The sequence below is a fragment of the Ciona intestinalis genome, unplaced genomic scaffold, assembly GCF_000224145.3.
Source record: "Ciona intestinalis unplaced genomic scaffold, KH HT001143.1, whole genome shotgun sequence".
NCBI classification, from domain to species: Eukaryota; Metazoa; Chordata; class Ascidiacea; order Phlebobranchia; family Cionidae; genus Ciona; species Ciona intestinalis.
In genome coordinates this window covers 13992-33734 of record NW_004191464.1, presented here as the reverse complement: position 1 = coordinate 33734, position 19743 = coordinate 13992, and the positions used below count along the sequence as shown (strand labels likewise).

General features: G+C 38.1%; 1 protein-coding gene across 2 annotated transcripts; it reads right to left on the bottom strand.

Annotated features, from left to right (window-relative positions):
• Nucleotides 1–189: 189 nt before the first annotated feature.
• Nucleotides 190–18816, bottom strand: LOC104266730 (low-density lipoprotein receptor-related protein 2-like). 2 transcript variants are annotated; one of them, XM_009863666.2, is made up of 44 exons: nucleotides 18695–18816; nucleotides 18317–18436; nucleotides 17437–17556; nucleotides 16494–16610; nucleotides 15964–16074; nucleotides 15558–15674; nucleotides 14766–14882; nucleotides 14318–14452; nucleotides 13909–14025; nucleotides 13508–13645; nucleotides 13063–13223; nucleotides 12696–12786; nucleotides 12446–12578; nucleotides 12033–12233; nucleotides 11387–11727; nucleotides 11104–11310; nucleotides 10655–10859; nucleotides 10380–10505; nucleotides 10045–10182; nucleotides 9646–9781; nucleotides 9394–9475; nucleotides 9012–9118; nucleotides 8642–8738; nucleotides 8262–8379; nucleotides 7923–8035; nucleotides 7616–7735; nucleotides 7381–7503; nucleotides 7102–7233; nucleotides 6635–6751; nucleotides 5579–5722; nucleotides 5278–5397; nucleotides 4962–5084; nucleotides 4589–4788; nucleotides 4341–4525; nucleotides 3874–4102; nucleotides 3398–3578; nucleotides 3062–3192; nucleotides 2693–2854; nucleotides 2312–2448; nucleotides 2037–2165; nucleotides 1792–1963; nucleotides 1564–1708; nucleotides 1259–1431; nucleotides 190–1082 (listed from the first exon to the last, which is right to left on the bottom strand). In XM_009863666.2, exons 1-44 carry the CDS (start codon nucleotides 18747–18749, stop codon nucleotides 933–935), a joined length of 6276 nt encoding a protein of 2091 aa, XP_009861968.2. In that variant the 5' UTR covers nucleotides 18750–18816; the 3' UTR covers nucleotides 190–932. The 2 variants fall into 2 exon arrangements, with proteins under 2 accessions (XP_009861968.2, XP_026695954.1); XM_026840153.1 differs by having other exon boundaries at nucleotides 991–1082; nucleotides 1293–1431.
• Nucleotides 18817–19743: the final 927 nt, after the last annotated feature.

Sequence of the window (19743 nt, the reverse complement as noted above, 5' to 3'; positions counted from 1 at the left end):
CATCAAAAATAGCCTCCAAAGCCTGTCTGTTTTTATTCATATTTTTTAAAGTTTGGTTAGAAACTAAAACCGCTGCCCTTTCCGGTGAATTTAATTGTGCCGCTACACAATCGCGATGCAAGCGACTTTCTTCGTGTAGTTTTAAAGCCGGCTTTCCTTTTCTCCAATCGGAAAAACCGGCATACCAAGCGTTGTAACGGTATTTTATTGCATTAACGGTACTGTTCGGTACCGCATTATACTGAACTGCCCACCGACAAGTGCTACACGTAGCTAAATCTCGCTCCAAATCATACTCCAACCAGGTAAACTGTTCTTCCCAACTCAACTGAAACTTTCTGTTCCCTATTCTTTCGGGGTTGGTCGTTTTGGCACTGGCGACTGAACACGATGGCTCCTCCGGTTCTTTTTCTAATAATTCTTCCACCTGCACCTGTTTTGCTGACGGCGATGTTTCAGACTCAGTATTCGAACGTTTAAAAAATGAAGAAATTGCGGGTTGAAGTTTTCTTTTGGACATGGCATGCAGCTGTATTATAACCGATATATAAAAAATCTTAGATCTAATGTTGTTCTAACTTATGAACTCGCACTACTAGTTCAAATAACCCGTATTGTGTTCTGAACTCTGTTGCGCAATAATCAACGAAATGCTGATAACAGATAATCATTGTTACGTAAACCGATTACGCAACAACTGATATCCAATTACCTTGGAATATATAGTTCTTAAATAATTTTCACGCTTAAAACAACTAGGTCTTTTTAATTTTAAACGGGTTTTATTAATAAAATGCAGTTATACGCAGCAGGTGCTGCACCGTCTGCATAATATCCAGAGTAGGCCGGCCTCGTCTGCACCATATAAAACGGCGCCTATGGTGTGCATCAAACATACATAAAGTTAAATAACAAATCCTTACATTCAACTTTCACCTTACAAGCAACTTACATGCGTTAGTAATAGGGGGCATGGCTTCAACATGTGAATCACCTTCCAAATCAAACCCTCGTAAGTTTGTACCAAGATTTACAACAACAAACGAATCGTAAGTGTCGCATGTTTGCCCGTCGCTGTTTAACTGGGAATATAAAGGGAAGTTGATCGTAACATCCGATTGTTTCAATGCAAACACCAGCTAACTATGTTTATAAAGGGAATTCTGTTTAACACAGATTGAAAACTAACTGTTTAAAACTTATTGATCCTTACTGTGTACAATACAATAGGCAGGCATTTATATACGTATATATAAACCTTGTATCCAGTAGAGCATCCACAACTAACAGACCTCACATCCACAATGAAACATAGTTGTTGGCATCCTCCATTCAACACACCACATGGATTGCTTATGGTTAGTGGTCGGTTGAAAACCTTCATTGAGGTGACTTGTTGTACGTCGCTGCGGAGGATCTCCTGTATCTTCCCTTGTGGAACATGGGGGGCGATTAATATTGTTTATTGGTTATGCGTGTTTGTTTTATATACAACACACGCATAGGAATAAAGTTGAATATTCAAATATTAGTAAAAGCTTAAGTATAAAAGTTCCATATTACCAGTTGCAATATCAACTCTCTCAATGAGTTCCAACGCAAGATCGGAGTAATAAACATAATCACCAAGTACAGTGATTGCCATCGGTTGAATTACATTGTCAACGATTGTTCGTATGTCGCTCCCATCTGTGTTCGCTGAGTTGATCTGAAACGAGATTGAAACTCATCAACCTTTTACCACAATCTTGGCCCACAGCAACAGCAGATAGTAAGCAACACAAAACCCACCGAGCCCGAACTTTGTTCCGTCCAATAAATCCTCCCGTTATAATCGAGAGCTACATGTTGAACTCGCGTAACTTTGGTTGTGATGATGTTTTCCAATGAAGATCCGTCCGTGTTACAACGGGATATTTTAGCGGGTATGATGCCGGATCCTTGGTCCGACCAATATAACTTGCTAAATGGTGAGTTGTAATGTTAGACATTATTATTAAATATATGTGTGGCACCCCACAATATCAACACCTCACCCCTTGGAAGGATCCACAGCCAAACCGATAGGGTTTGCCACCCCCGTTTCGTTGCCTATGTTTGCCACGATTGTCGTGCGGAAGAATTGACCGTTCGGACCAGGGTCAACACGAATCACTTCGATGGATCTGGTGATAAACCAGAGGATTTGTGTTGTGTTTTAAATATAAGTTGAATAACTAAGTCTTTGTGTAAAACTTTCCAAATATAGATGTTTTATTTGTAAATACAAAGTAAGAGTTTGACTTTTGTTTCTTCACAAAACATTGATCACCTTGATCCTGGGTTTGTGTAATACATGTTCCCTGAAACCCAATCCAACGCGAGGGCATTAGGCAAACCTAATATTGAGCTCGGAGCAAAATCTGTTTGGTTCGTTCCATCGATGTGGATCTTCTCAATACGTTTGTTCTGTAATAACATATACATGGATGAATTATGTACAAGGGGTAACATTTGCGGATTCTTGTGCGAAGACGAGCACACACACATATATTGTAGGAAGTGTATGTGTAAAAGTATGATCAGAATTTATCGGCAAAACTATTAAACTTTTGAAACTACAGAGACAAGGTTCGGCAGTAAAGCACACCAGGGGACCTGGGATGTAGACCAGTGTTGGCTGAACAACATCAAACATAAGGTTAATTCTTACCAAGGTGTTGACCCAGAATATCCATCCTCCATGATCGTCATGCTCCACATCCATCCCGTTTCCCGTTGTCGTGACCGGGATCATTTTGTCGCTGTCCTGGTCATCGGGGTCGGGGGAAATACCAAAGATTCGGCTCGGAGTCGAAACTAATATGAAATCATCCTGAAAAGTAAGGAGGGGGGTGATATGTGCTGTCATATTTGAAAAGATAAATAAGTTATACAGGTGTATGAAACAAGACATCCATGTTGTAACAAGGAAATTTATCAAGACTGTGTAAGATTATAATAAACAAGATATCTTGTATTATATTGGTTTGTTAAACTAGTTTGTAATCACAAAGATTCAAACAACTCCAATCATACCAACCTTTGTAGAGGAGCAAGTGTGAGTGTCCACCAATGTTGAACCAACAGGACAAGCACACGTATAATATCTTGGACGGAATGAACTTAATAAACATATGTGAGAACACGGGTTGTCTTCACAATAGTTTGTACCTAGTGGATGTGTTTCATATGATTATACATGCAAGGTGATATGCTGCACAATGGACCAGGGTATTACATTAAAACAAAAGTATTTGTTACTGGTGTAGAGTAATTTGCCATAACTAGCATTTTGCTAAGATTGTCCAACTGAAGACATCATATTAATGTCATGGCTTTCGAAAAAAGTTTAACAAAAACAAACAAATGCATTTACCTTGGGGTTGCCTTACAGGGTGAAACGCGATGATATCGCCGGGGTACGATAACCCCGTCATAACTCGTTGTTGGTCGTTGCTACCGTCCCATTTGTTACACCGCGATACACTGTACGTCTCTCGATCCGTCCAATACAAATAATCCTCAAGCACAGTGAGGGCATGGGGGTGTTTGATGAACTGGGGGGGTAATGGGGTGTGACAATCTTTGAATTTGATGGCAAATATAATAATATTTAAAACATTCAAGAAAAGGTAATTCACAGTAAAAGGAGAGTCGTTGAATGATTAATAAACTGTCTAGTTAACAGACTTGAATTTTGTTGGGGTGATGGGTCAAAGTTGGGGTGATGGGTCAAAGTTGGCCATAGGTCCTCCACTAAAGACCTCACACTTTTATTTATACAAGCATCCTGAATGTTGGGGTAACAGGACAACACCAGGACCTCGCCCACATAGATTAAACCAAACTCACCAAATTTCCAGCCAACACCTCAGCTCTTCCTTGTCCATCATAACCACATCTATGTATGAAGTCTAACTTGGCGTCGGCGAAGTAAATTGTCTTGGTTGGGTAATCTATGGTGAGACCATTAGGCCAGAACAAGCGGTCATCCACGATTGTTTTCCTGTGCGCGCCGTCCATGTCGCATCTCTCTATGCGAGGGTTTTGCCCCCAGTCGGTCCAGAACAGGAAGTGGTAACTGTTTGGATATTAACGCTCATCTTATGTAAATAATTAGGTTCGTGGATTCATAAAAATACACAAGTTTGAATGAATGTTGTGGTGGAATTGTTGGATTTTATATCAGAAGTTCCAGGTTCAAGGCTCGACGCTGCTACTATTGTAGGTATTAACCTTGTGCAATTCATTTAACGACAACTAATGGGTTGTCCAAATTGTCAGCCATACAAACATCCACAAAGTTCATCATGCCTTACCCATCCCTAGGATCAAGTGCCAACCCTCGTGGGTTTGTTACATTCTCTGCATGAAGTATAGCTCGATGAGTTCCATCTATACGAGCCACTTCCACAGTACCAAGCGAGTAGTCACACCAGTACAAGTTGCGCCCCACCCAATCCACTGCTACGTTTTCAGTAAGGGCTTGCCCACTACGGAACACCTTTGTAATAACATGTGTTAGTAATTATAAACAATCAGTGTGTACATATATTGTGTTTCTTACAATTTCTTTCTGTGTTCCGTTTCTATAAGCTTTGTATAATATCCCATCTGACACATCAGCGAAATACAACTTCCGTGTCAACCAATCAAAGTCCATCCCCAGCATAGACCTCCCATATATGGTAGTGCGTCGGGAGTTTGTGTCCGCATTCAACTCATAGATGTAATTACGGTTCGTTACATCGATGATCCGTGGCTCACCTGGGTATGGGGTTTGTATTAAAAGCACCTGGGGTGGCAGGGTGAGCCTGGTATTTCTACACTTCATTAATCAGTAAACATTACAACCAATAAGTTAGACTTGTTTCCCATGTGTTTATAAAGTTTGGCGTGTATATCTGGACATTTGCATATTGACAACAACACATACTTACTTGTAACTTTACAAGTTGTACCATCGGAATCAAGCAGATATCCATCATCGCATTTGCAATAAAATGAACCTTCGGTGTTATCGCACGCTTGACTACAATAATGTCGCGCACATTCGTCGATATCTGTGGTTCAAAAGTTTAATGAAAGTGACCAAACACAAGTTGAATGAATGAAATTTATTTCGTCTCTTCGGTCACGATAACGAAGAACAAGAGAGTTGGTAAAAGCGAAAAGGAGTTAGTATCAAAAATAAAATAATCCGTTCAAGAGGTAGTTTACATTTACGACAACAATAAACCAGCTATGTTGGATTACCTGCGCATGTCTTGCTATCGTTCAACAGTTCATAACCAGCCCCATCACACCAACATACAGGACCAGTTGGTAAGTTTGTACATTTGTCAGTGCATCCAAATGATGAGCAAAGGTCAGTGACTGTTAGTTACAAATAAAACAGCAAATTATTATTATGTTAAAGTTTCTTGATAAACCCTAAAAGCTAACACAAATACCTAAATGTAAAACCTTCTTAAAAAAATTTCATTAACAAAATAATGCAAACTTTTCTCTTTAATAAACAAGGAAACACGACAGAACGAACCGTCGATGAACTCACCACAAAAATGGTCCTCGTCGGTCCCAAACGAACAATCAGCTTTTCCATCGCAAACTTTGTCGTAACTTATACATTTCTTGGTGCCGGGGCATTCGAAGTCCATTGTTCCGCATGGGGGTGGGGGTAAAGTGGGTGGGGGGGTTGCTGGGGTGGGAAAGAAGGTTGTGTTGGTGGATGTAACTTTTTCATCCTCACACGACGGGGCAACGACAGTCGTTATAACACAGGTGTTCTGTTTCATACACCTTGTGCCCGCTTACAAGTTACCACGTATGTAACTTATTTATCCTCGCATGGCGGGGCAACGACAGTCGTTATAACACGGTGTTCTGTTTCATACACCTCGTGCCAGCTTACAAGTTACCACGTATGTAACTTATTTATCCTCGCATGGCGGGCAACTACAGTTGTTATAACACGGATATTCTGTTTCATACACCTCGTGCCCGCTTACAAGTTACCACGTATGTAACTTATTTATCCTCGCATGGCGGGGCAACGACAGTCGTTATAACACAGGTGTTCTGTTTCATACACCTCGTGCCAGCTTACAAGTTACCACGTATGTAACTTATTTATCCTCGCATGGCGGGCAACTACAGTTGTTATAACACGGATATTCTGTTTCATACACCTCGTGCCAGCTTACAAGTTACCACGTATGTAACTTATTTATCCTCGCATGGCGGGCAACTACAGTTGTTATAACACGGATATTCTGTTTCATACACCTCGTGCCCGCTTACAAGTTACCACGTATGTAACTTATTTATCCTCGCATGGCGGGCAACTACAGTCGGTATAACACAAGCGTTTTGTTTCATACACCTCGTGCCAGCTTACGAGTTACGACGTATGCAACTTTGTGGGTGAATGTTATTCTGTATGGCTGACAATTTGAACAACCCATTAGTGACCACCGGGTTGGCACAATTATTGTTTAAGTGTCTTGCACAAGGACACATACACCAACAATGGTATTGAACTCATAAACACTGGGTTAAAAGCAAGTGTGCCAACCAATGTGACAAGGCATCAGATGAGTGACAAACTTACGACAATCTTCTTCATCAGAGTTATCCCCGCACTCATTATGTCCGTTACATTTGTAGCTCATGTAAATACAAACTCTGTTCTTGCATTGGAACTGATATGACCTACATGTGGTTTCCGCTGTGGGGGGGGAGGATATATTTGTACATAGATATTTATGAAATGAATGTTGACTATGCTATATAAGTGGGGAAGTACAGAAACAAAATGTGGTTGTTATGTGTTAAGTAAGTCGTAAACAGTTCATGAATAGAAAAAACAAACAATTAGAATAAAACAAACAGAATATAATATTTGAATGGAATAAACATTATTAGGATGATGTTGATGGATCTTTGGTTTTAAATATTATTCATAATTAAACAAAACATTCTTGAACACAAATGCTAGGAAACAATCAACAGATTTTTTGAAACCATTTAGTTATGGAAGGTCTGAATAAAATACTCCACAAAGTAGATACAACTCACGGCAAGTAGGAGGTTCATCGGAGCCATCATCGCAATCCACTCTTGCATCGCAGAACCAGCTTTGTGGGACGCACATCCCACTGGTTTGGCACTGGAACTCATTTGTTTCACACAAACCAGGAGGTTTTGATGCTAAACAAGGGATTCAGTGTTGGTTTGTTTGGGAAAATAAACAATAAACATAAAACAAAGAAACTGTGTTTTAAACAAGTGGCTTACAGCCATATTTATTATTTATCTCCTTGTTTGATTTGCACACAACATGTCCACACAACTTACGACATCCAACTTCATCTGAACCATCCCTACAGTCAGGGTGTCCATCACATCGATACGAATTCCCCACACACTGTTTACCATCAACGCACGCAAAGGAATACGAGGGGTTGCAAACACGAGGTTCTGAGGGGAAGAAACATCAACTTTCAACGTAATAATATTTGTGGAAACTGTTGTGATATCAAATATAGTTTCTTATCTTTCTTATTCAAAGATTAAACAAAAATTCACTCACCACAATCTTGTTCATCCAATCCATCAGGACAATCATCGAATCCATTACAAACAAGGTAGCGACTTATACACAAGTGGGAGGAACATGTGAACTGGTTGGTGTTGCAGGTTTGTGCCGCGCCTGTGGGTCAAGTGGGGTCAATGTGGGGTCAATGTGGGGGTTAACTGGGGGTTAGATGGGATATTATGAATGTTTAAACAAAAAGATTGTTTAAAATTTTGCAGATATGAAAACTTCTAACACACATTTTCACATTAGACATTAAAATTTCAGCACATTAGTCTTGAAACATATCTATTTAACTTACAATCTTTTTCATCACTGGCATCTTCACAATCATTGTTGGTGTCGCACACCCAGTTCAATGGAATACATTTCCCATTATCGCATTGAAAGTTGTAAATACTACATGGACGAACCCTGGAATATATAAAGTTACTTTGTATTTTATATATAAGTGGTTTTATTTTAGGCCAGACTACACCTAGGATACTTATGTTTGCTTCATGTATATATATTGTATATATTTGGTTCAAATATAAAAATTGTTACAATTAGTTTATGCAACATTACTACATATGTAATAAAACAAGAATACAAGTCAACATAATGAAGTTTATGATGTTATTGAGCCATGCAAACTTACGAGGGACATCCAGCTTCATCGGAATTATCTCCACAATCATCGTCGCCGTCACATTTCCAACTTGTAGGAATGCACTTCCCGTTGTCGCATTGAGATTGATAGGAACGACATGTCCCTCCTGTGTGTGGGGGGGATGATGGTTATTTACACGGGTGATGGGGCAACACTGGCTTAATTCCCTGGCCCTTGATGGGACATGCCGCATCATCTTACTTAAATGTAAGCTATTACATAAACTTGTTGTCATTGTTGGGAAACAACACAAGTATAAACAAGACTTTGAATTAACTACTTTTCTTTTGAGCACTTATTTATTGCTTGAAGGAAAAGTTCAAACCATAAAACAAACAACAAATCACAATAATATATTGTTGTCTCACCACAAATTTGATCATCTTCATCGGAATTATCTCCACAATCATTCACTCCATTACATTTGTACGATTGGTAGATACATCTCTCGTTATCGCATGTGAACTGTGGAGGGTTCATGTTAGGTGCATGCGATATTATGTAAGTTTGTATTTACATAATAATAAGATTTTATTTGACTTTATTATTACGATAGCAAAGATTAAAGAATATTTAAAAGTTAAAATTAAAAGACCGAATATAGCGACAAAACAACAGTTGTTAAAACACGCTTACAGTTAAAAACACGTTTACATTTAATTAAAAGGAAGAAAAACATGATAAATTTTGTTTGTTTCCTCATTCTGACTATGTAGATGTGCTGGCAACACAAGTTACCTGGTACGCTGAACATGGCGGTTCAGGAGTGGTGTGCGGGTCAGGTAGGCAAGTGGTTCCGCCGTCATCGGGTAGCATTCCATCGGGGCAACCACATGTACGAGCATCTGGAGGGAGGGGGGTTGTTCATGGGTACAGTTACCGTCATTATTGATAAGAGTGTTATTAAAAAATATCCAGAATGAATGTAACTTATTTATCCTCGAGGGCTGCATATACGACAGTCGATATAACACGGGTGTTCTGTTTCATACACCTCGTGCCCGCTTACAAGTTACCACGTATGTAACTTTGCGGATGATTGTTTTTGAAGGATTTTTTCTTTTTTTTGTAAAATTATGTCAATTTAAAAAAAATTAAAAAAGTATTGTAACAAACTTACTTCCAGGAGCAGGGAAGCAAAGATGTTGGCATCCGCCGTTGGGGTGGGAGGCTCGATTGCATTGGTTGGTGAAGTATTTTTGCTGGGGGGGTGGGTATGGTTGGTTGGTATGAATATAATGTAGGAACATTTATTTATGTTAATTTGAGAATGAATTGATTTTGTTTGGTTTAATTATGATAATACCAGTAAATTGTAAGATTAGCTAACATACATTACACGAGTGTTATACATATATCACAATAGCTGTACCTGTTGGTCCTTATCATAGTTGTTCATGGAATATACGCTGAATATATTGCTACGAACTGTCTCGGTCATAATGGTGCCAGATGTGAACCGGGTTGACACTCGGAATATTGAATAGAACCGTCCATCATACCAATACCTGTATGTGGGTTTGTAAAGTAACCATGGGCACCAAACCTGGGGTGGCAGGGTGGGTAGGCCACCCCTAGTTAGGTTTGTTTTACACGATTGTGTGTCTAACTATCCAAGTTAAGTTTGGCATCTATGAAAGTGGTTCAAAATGAAGATTTCTTTTAATTATTTTCACAATTATTCACTACAAGAAAACTCAGCAACAACAAATTGATTCAAAGTATATACACAGTACATCGTGCTTGTAAATAATAATAAGTTTAAACTTACAAATAATCACCCAGCACTGCAATACCATTAGGATAACTTATGGGTTGGGACACCGATAGCTGCCTTCTGTTGTAACCAAACAAACTCATGCTTTCAATTCGATCGAAACCCGAATCCATCCAATACACATAGTTTGTTCTGTGAGGATAAAACACCATCAATGAACACCAACTTGCATGGAACTCGATAACTTGCAACAAGTTTTAAAACCAAAACAATGTTGATTTATTTTTGTTTAAATTAAACAGCTCAACTTTCCATGCCGTAACTTTTAAAACAATTAAAAAACAGAAAAAGAATGGAACGTTAAATTTGGAAAAAAAAACAAAACTTACTTATGGTCAATAGTAACCCCGATAGGAATCCACAGTGTCTGGTTAACCAGTGGTGTCCTGTGCGTTCCATCCATCCAAGATTTCTCGATCTTAGCCGGCCTGTAGGTGTCGGTCCATACCATGTAACTGTGAACACAGTGGGTTTAGGTTTCACATTACTTTAATATTCGTTGTCGAATGATAACGAAGATTAATAAAAACAACAAAGAGAAGGAAATTAGCGGCAAAACGACAGTCGTTAGTACATTCAGTCACCGCATTCCACAACTTCTTACCCAGTTCTTGGGCTCACAGCAACAGAGGTTGGAGATCGGATGTCCTTTGATACGATGGTTCTGCGTTGATTATTTGGATCTTTCGTGTTTGCAACAAATATTCGACGCTTGCTGCTGTCGACCACGTATAGGTTACCTGTGGTCCAATCTAATGAAAGAGCACGTATTGTTTGAAGTCGGTTGATCACAACGTCCTCGGGTGACCCTGGGGTGGAAGGTGACATTAGTATAGACACATAATTATAATATATTTATTCCATTTAAATTTTAAATAAAATTGAATTTTATAAAAGTTTTCACTTATTAAATACAAAAATCTGGTCAATTTGCATTTATCTTGCTAACAAACAATGATAAGTTGGGATATTAATATTCCTATTTTGTCTCAATGCGTAAAACGAGGATATTTGACACAAGTGTCTGGGGTATGCACTACATCACAAACCAACCTGTTCCATTAACCAGTGATCGTTGAATAATATCCTTATTATTATCTCCATAATAAACAAAACCATTGATAGCATCCCCTGTTACAGCCATAAACGATTGTCTGCCATTAGATAATATAGGAACCATCGCGTCACTGTTTTGGTATCGACCGGTGGCTATCCCACGAATGGATGAATAAGCTGCGGTGAGGAGGAATTGGTTGGAATCTAGAAATGAGGGAGATGAGAAACAAAGCGTGCTTGTGTATCTGGATGAATTCAACAGAATCAAACAACAACTTACGAATGCAAGATTTGCGGTCTTTGTCCAACACAAAACCCAGGTCACACAAGCACGAATATCCAAGTCCATTAGAAACATGACTTAGAACACATAGGTGTGAACAACCCCCGTTCTGTGTGGCGCATGGGTTGGTAGCTGTAGGTTGTCGCGCTGGATGGTAAGAAACCAAACCTTTAGGTATAACACCAGTGTCAGTGATGACATCATAATCAATGGACCCATCAAATTTATTCGATCTCACGATCCCTAGCTTGGTCCAGTCCGTTACATAAACATGTTCCTCGAACAGTGTGATATCATATGGATGGGGTAGCAGGTGGGAACCCGACAAGATTGTTCTCCTGAGATGGGGATTTTATTTATAAAAACTAATTATTAGTTTTATTATTATTATAAGTATTTTCAGGGAATAGTTTGTTTTGTGATTCAAAGTTATAAAAAAACAACATCATATATATATATTGTTTTAGCATGGGTGTTCACCACGAGGGTGATTAGGATGGAAATCACACAAAGTCTTTTTCAATATACAAGAGTTGTCCCAGGGTCAAGTTACTAATAAATATATATATAGTAAACAAAAATCAAGTCAAACAAATAGATTAAAGTTATAACCCCCACCATACCCCCCCAAACATATTCCAACCTGTTCTTCCCATTATAATCCACGGTCTCCACACAATCAAACTTAGTGTCCACCCAATACACACGAGTGTTTTCAAAATCAAGCGTGATGCCACTTGGATACCCCACACTAGTATCCACCAGTGTATATAATTCACTTCCATCCATGTACGCGCGATCCAACCTTGCAGTCGCCGTGTACCAGTCAGTAAGAAACATGTAACTGAAATATTATTTTGGGTTGAAAAGTTAAACTAAATAATTCAACTAACACATAACATTTTATATTTGTAAAGACACTAAACCAATATTAATTAAAACAATAAAGAGAAGGAAATATTATATTAAAGGAATGATACAAAAAGCATTTGAGGACAAGGTACATTGCAATAGTTTGTAATATATGTTTTAACTTTCAAGTACAAACACCGCCACCCTTTAGTTGGATCCAATGCAAGACCTCTGGGTTGCCGTAATCCCTCGGTTAGAACACTCGATCTATGGCTGCCATCAAAGTTACAAACGTCAATCCTCGCTACTTTTGTTTCAACTATGTATAGGTTGTTGCCTGGGTAGACGAACATGTTACAACGATGCTATTAAGGCATAGAAGTTTAAGATCAATTTCATAAGTGACAGCTTTAATCAATATATATACAAGTTATAATGAACAACGATTACTTACCAACCCAATCCACAGCCACCAACTCGGGGTCTTCGATGGATTTGTCCAACACCACCTTCTGGTTGTTTCCGTCAACGTTGGATGACATGATCTAACATGGAACACAATGTTTTCTTTTATTATTCAAACCAAAACTTGAGTATTACTTCAGCAAACATAAGGTACATTGTAGGACAGTCGTGTTATAACTTGTAAACACACCATGTGAGTACAAACAAGATACATCCACTCATAACGTATTTATTGCATTGCTAATCAAGGTTGGAAAATTAATAATAAATGAACTGTGTTTAAACTTAGTTGTTTATTTTAATAAATAGCAAATCATCCGTACACAGTACTTGCAAAACATAGTATATACCACCACCTTTTTAGTTCCTGGATCTGCCCAAAATATGATTCCTTTCTCATAATGGTAATCCACCCCATCTGGGCCATTAGCTGCCACAGCAATATCCAACGCATCGTTCATAAAGTTGTTGAAATATATATTGGGACCGGCAGATACCAATAATCGGGGTGCACCCGCTGAAATAAATATAATGTGTTACATGGATATGTTTATATTTGATTTGGTGAGTATTAAAAATAAATCTATATCTATAAACTATTTGTTTATAAAAACCTTGATGTGTCTTGTTTTATACACAAGGTTAGGCAAAATACTTTATATTATTATTTACCCGGTAGAAGTTGTTGGGCACAACGTGTATAAATAATGCATATATATATCGACCTTGTATATTACGCAACACTTGTGGCTAAACTATAACTCAACTGATTTAAATAAAAGTTATAATTATTCCCCTTACCCACTGAAGCAGCTTTACAATGTAGATGATCATGTTCTTCTTCAGGTACATACCCCAACCCGCACCCACATTTGTACGATCCAACCGTGTTTTCACATGTTTGTTCGCACATACCAAACACAGAACATTCATCAAAATCTGGGGGAGAGTTAGGTGTTTGGATAATTCAATAACACGGTGTTCTGCTTCATGAATTTCGTGCCAGCTTACAAGTTACCACGTATGTTACTTTGTGGGTAATTTTTTATGGATTATTTATTTTTTGTATGGCTGACAATTTGGACAACCTATTAGTGACCACTGTGTTAAACCAATTGCTGTTAAGTGTCTTGCACAAAGAAACATACGCTCACAATGGTAGCGTTACTAGCATTAGATATAGATTTATATAACGTAGCTACCTTCACAAGATATCCCATCATCGGCTACTTGGTATCCATCACTACAATAACACATACCACCATTAGGGGTGGCTCTACAGAAGCCATCGCAACTAAGTATTCCACATCTAGTTGAACCTGTGTTGTATTAGAAGGATATAAACATCACTTTACGGTATGACGGGTTATAACAGGTTAGGATTATTTTAAAGAAACCGAGTCCCTTCCTAAAGTTCAAGAAGTTTAAGTTTATTTTACAAAGTTAACGACAATACATAAACATTAACAGAAATAAAACCAGAACAAAATCTCCACTTGTCGCATTCATTATATACTTAAGTAAGCACCCTGGGTGTTGGGATAATGGGCCAACTTTGGCCTAAATTCCCCACAAAGAATGGAATAAACAACCAAGTGATGACAAACATACTACAAGTTTTAGTTGTCGTTGCCTCATCTTCCCCTCCCTCGCAATCGTTGTTTCCGTCACATATTTGTACGACATTGATACATCGACTACTGTTGCTGCATCGCCACTGGTTGTTGAGGCAACCAACCAAGTAATCTGGAACAATTTATTAACTAACAAAAGAATATTCTAAGTATTAACTAAGTATTTTAAGTTAATGCAGATCAGGTTTATGTACAAGTTACAATGTTGGTATATAATAAGTAAAACCGATGGATATGAGCGGAAGTTATGAAGACACAGTATAATTGTTCTGAACGATAGGAAGTCTGCTTTTTAAGTAATGGAACCTTTACTTAACTTTAACTACTAAATATACTACAACAACTCCATAAAAACTGGACGAACAAAACATGAACTGACTCTTTCAATACAGACATGACAGCACATATATACATTACATACGAACCACAATTCGCTTCATCTGATCCGTCTCCACAATTATCAGTTCCATCGCAAACCCATTCTTGGTTGACACATACAGAGTTGTCGCATGTGAAAGTATTGCCCGGGCAAGAAGGGTAAACTACGGTGAATCAGGGGGTTAGTTATTTATGCAACTGAACTTATGCTACGAAATAATGTTAATAAATGCCACCCACAGAATAGGTTGTATTAAATAGTATGTTAACTAAAATTCTATTAAAATTAAGTTTTTATTGAAAACACAACGGTTGCAAACACGTGGTTTGAAAAAATGTCCAACATTTTGGTTTTCCCGCCAAATGCTCGTGGTAGCATAGATATCTATGATGTATGTAGCGTTCTTTATCTCATTAGTGACCACTGGGTTGGAGAAGTTGCCGTCAGCTATCTTGCCCATAAACACGCCAACTCACTAGCAGCGTCAAGCCTTGAACCCGTTACCTACCGGTTAGAGACCGACAAGTAAACATATTTTTCACGACGCCAGACGATATATACGCACCAACGTACGCACCCATCATTTTAACCGTCGTGTTATAACGAAAAACGCAAGGATGTGTAAGTTACATTCATTCATTCGCAACAACAATCAATTAACGCGACAAACTTATGGTTCAGCCGCCAGGCTTTTTATTTGACATTTTACTGCAGTTTTTACCCATAGCGTGTTTTAACGACTGTCGTTTTGCTGCTAATTCCGTTCTAATCGTTGTTTTTAATTAATCTGAACTTCGCTATTGTGTTAAAGAAGATATTATTATATTATGCGACTCACCACAATCGTCTGGTTCATCACTTCCATCCCCACAGTTGTCCCAAACATCGCAGTAGAATACTTGAGGGATGCAACGCCCGTTGTCGCACATAAACTCACCGGCATCGCAAGTTGAGGCTGAAAAATATGGAGACATTAACTTACGGGCTGTTTATATTCTATATATATGTATGTATATAAGGTAATGGACGCTGTTATTATTGTGGGCAAGCACGAGGTGTATAGAACAAAATACCAGTGTTATAACAACTGTCGTTGTAAACTGTAATGAATGCTTTTGTATTTTAACTGCGTCGGTGTTGTTAAACACAAAATCGATCCAAGTTACCTGGTTAATAAATAACCAAATGATAAACACGAAATAATAAATACGCAGATTCTACCTTATGAGAAATAAACAACTCACTGCAATTGAATTCGTCCGACTGATCCCGGCAATCCATGTTTCCATCGCATAGTTGGGCGGTGGTGAAGCAAGCGCCGTTCTTACAAGTCATGTCGGTACATGGTGTATATGCTGAAAGGGTGGATCCATGTAATGAATCGATGTAACTTACAGTAGGGTGGGGAAAATGGGACACCTTTAGCATATAATATCTAAATGTCTTGATCGTGTTTTAAACAATTAACAACGGTCTAGGGAAGCCGTTAGGATACGGTTTTATAATTCTTTGCATTTTATTTGTTTTCTACCAAATGGGGCGAGAAAATAGAATGAAAAGGTGTCCCATCTTCCCCCAACCTACTATATTTATCCTCGCATGGCGGGCAACGACAGTCGTTATAACACAGGTGTTCTGTTTCATACACCTAGTGCCCGCTTACAAGTTACCACGTATGTAACTTTGTTGGTGATTGTTTTTATGTACGGCTGATAATTTGGACAACCCATCAATGACCACTAAGTTGGAGCTACACATCAGCTTATTCACTTACTGCAGCCGTTTTCATCAGAATTATCCGGACAGTCGTTAACATGGTCACATTTGAGCGATAGATCAATGCAGTAATTGTTGTCGCATGTAAAGTCGCTTGGTGGACAAGTTGTATCCGCTGGAACATTAACATAAGTTTGATTATTTGGGACATTTATAGCATCATGTTAGCAGATAATAATATCATAGCATATAGTAATATCAAAAAGCATAACATATATTATATCTTATTTCCTGATCGTGTTTTTAACAATTAACAACGCTCTTTTAGAGTCGTGAGGATACGGTTTTATAATTCTGTAAATATTGTTTTCACCACCAAACGGACGGTAAAAGAGAGTGAACACGTGTCCCGTCTTACCCCACCCAGCTGTAATAATATTTATTCATGTTCGCAAGTTAATGAGGCTTACTTGGAAAACTTTACAAAAGAAACCACAAAATTAATCGCATGTTTGATGCTAACATATAACCATTTCTTTGATTTTGTGCCAAACCATCTGCAGACGATGCGTGTTTGTTATTTTACGGTTTCTACATTCGTGTGAAGTGTTTACCAAACTGGATGATCAAAGGTTTTACATACTGGGTAGTATTTAGTGTTATAAAAGCGATAAATATTAACAATATCTTTTTAGCGGAGATTTCTCGCAAGCGGTTTCATAACCTTGAAAACCCATAGTTTGCAACCCCCTTCATGCCCGCTTACGATATCTTTGTGGTACCTTTGTGGTTGATTGTTTTTCTCTAGATTTTTTTATTTTTTGTTTTAATATATGGCTTAGTTACCACTGGGTTGTCGTTAAGCGTCTTGCCCATAATGACACATACGCCCACTAGTGGCAGCGTCAGGCCTTGAACTTGTAACAGCCACACTTTTTGATTGGTGCCTTTACCCAAACTTAATCCCCACACAGTAATATGAATTAGTTTCCTCAACTTACGACAAGCTTGTTCATCTCCTCCATCAGAACAATCAGGATCGCCATCGCATTTGAATTCTAATGGAACGCACGAACCATCGCTACATTTGAATTGGGTGGAACTGCTGCAGCTTGCCGATGCTAAATGTGGGTTGGTGTTAGCAAGGTAGTGGGTGAAGTAGTTTGATATGCGTGAGGTTCTACAGTAAAGTACGCCACCTTAGATTTAGGCCAGATTGGCCCATTACCCCAACATTATACTGTGGAGTAAGATTGGACACGTTTAGCTCATACAATCTAAGTATCGCGATCGCGTTTTAAACAACTAACAACCGTCAATGGTAGTTGTGACTTGGTTTTATTCTTCTTTAAACCTACAACCAAATGAGACGAGCAAATCAAATGAAAATGCGTCCCATCTTCCTCCCGCCCTACTATGCACACTCTATCTCGTGTGGATCAAATCCTCCGGTGAGGCACGCTTTTGGACCTGAGACTTACTTTTGCAGCACATTTGAAATATAACAAACTAGTACCCTTTTTGCATGGTCACTTTTATGCGCTAAGTACTCGCATATTTACTTGCAAAAACAAAGTTAACACGCATAACGTCATAAGCGTGTCATCTGCTGTAGAAGGTTGGTTGTTACTCGCATTATGCGAGTAAAGAAAAGTAAGGTGAAAGTACAGTTTCACTTTTAAGAGCCTAATCTTTTTCGGTTATTATTTTGATAGTTTTTAGCTGGTAATAGCTTTATAAAGCATCAAATCCTATTTTATAAACTAGATTTAATAATATTACACTTAAGTAAGCTAACTTAAGTAAGCTAACGAATCGCTATTCGCATTAACTTTTTACCATGCAAAAAGGTATAAGTTATTATTTAGATTTCTAACTTACGACAATCCTTTTCATCCGAGCCGGGCACACTTTCACCGAGACAATCCGTTGTACCATCACACACCCATGACGTAGGTATGCAAGCTCCGTTCATGCATTCAAATTCACCGGTTGAACATTCTAAGAATTAAACATGAAAACAACAGAAGTACATAACATATAAAACAGTTAACGTTAAAACATATCATAGCTTCCAACTACGCTGGAAAACTCATTGTAATGTGAGAAGATATACTCTGGAACACGCTGCTGCATATTGAATAATATATTAGTTTTAAAATATGCAATACTTGCACAGCACTACACCAATTTAGAACTTCTATGTACATTTAATATTATCAACAATAATTGAACCACGTGATATAATATTAAACAAACCTGCAGCGGCCTGGGAGACGAAGTAGAAAATCGAGATAAAAGTTAAAATCTTCATAGTTGAGAAAAAACGGCAAATTTTAACCCAAAATATTTTCTACATTATAAGTACCAGGGTTGTTATAACATTGTATTCTGTAACGATAAACTTAGTCGTTGATATGGGGAGCTATAGTGGTTGAGGATTGATAACCTGTCTGCGGCTGTTTCGTGGGCAACCTTTCAACATGAATTTAACTTATCTCCTCAAATATGATGGCGAAGATCAATTTAATTAAAACAGCGAAGAGAATGAAAATAGCGTTAAAATAATATAAAACTATATATATAACATTAATATACTTAAATTATTATTTTTTATATTATATATTCTATATATAGTAGAATGGGGAAAGACGGGACACCTTTAGCACATAATATCCAAATATCCTGATCGTGTTTTAAACAATTAATAACGGTCCATGGGAGTTGTGAGGATATGGTTCTATAATTCTTTGAATGTTCTTTGTTTACTGCTAAACATAACGATAAAATAGAATGAAATGGTGTCCCATCTTCTCCCATCTTTTTCTATATACCTAAGAAAAGCGTTAATAAAAACGTGGCTGTTACACTTATAACGCCTGAAATGAATTTACCCGGGCCCTTTATACCGCATAATCTACAAATAACATGCGGCTGAAACAATAAATGTTATTTTAAAGTAAACGGTCAATTTAGCAACGATTAGCCGTAAAAATGTCGAGGGCGATGTCGTTTGAATTTACCGACAGTAGGACTCAGTTTCCAACAAACAACAAATTACTGTGGGAATTAGGGCGAAACATGCGGACTTTGTCCCATTTTCTAAATCTTAACATTTGCAATATTACAACAAACTTTCTTACAGAACACATCAAACCGCATCAACGAACGAACTTTATCACTAAAACGCCGTTCTAGTGTTTGGATATTTCATAAGTTGCATCGCTATTTATGCGTTGTATTAAGTACCAGTCTCCATGCGCTTGTAAACTTACGCCAATATTTCCCGCAACAAATATTTCCAATGC

Excerpts from the sequence above, each read along its gene's own strand:
- LOC104266730 (XM_009863666.2), bottom strand. The coding sequence starts at position 18,749 with ATGAAGATTTTAACTTTTATCTCGATTTTCTACTTCGTCTCCCAGGCC. Across the intron at positions 16,611-17,436 it reads AGGAGATGAACAAGCTTGTC|CGGATACAACTTGTCCACCA; the intron begins GTAAGTTGAGGA and ends TTAATGTTCCAG. Across the intron at positions 10,860-11,103 it reads ATCACTGGTTAATGGAACAG|GGTCACCCGAGGACGTTGTG; the intron begins GTTGGTTTGTGA and ends CTTCCACCCCAG.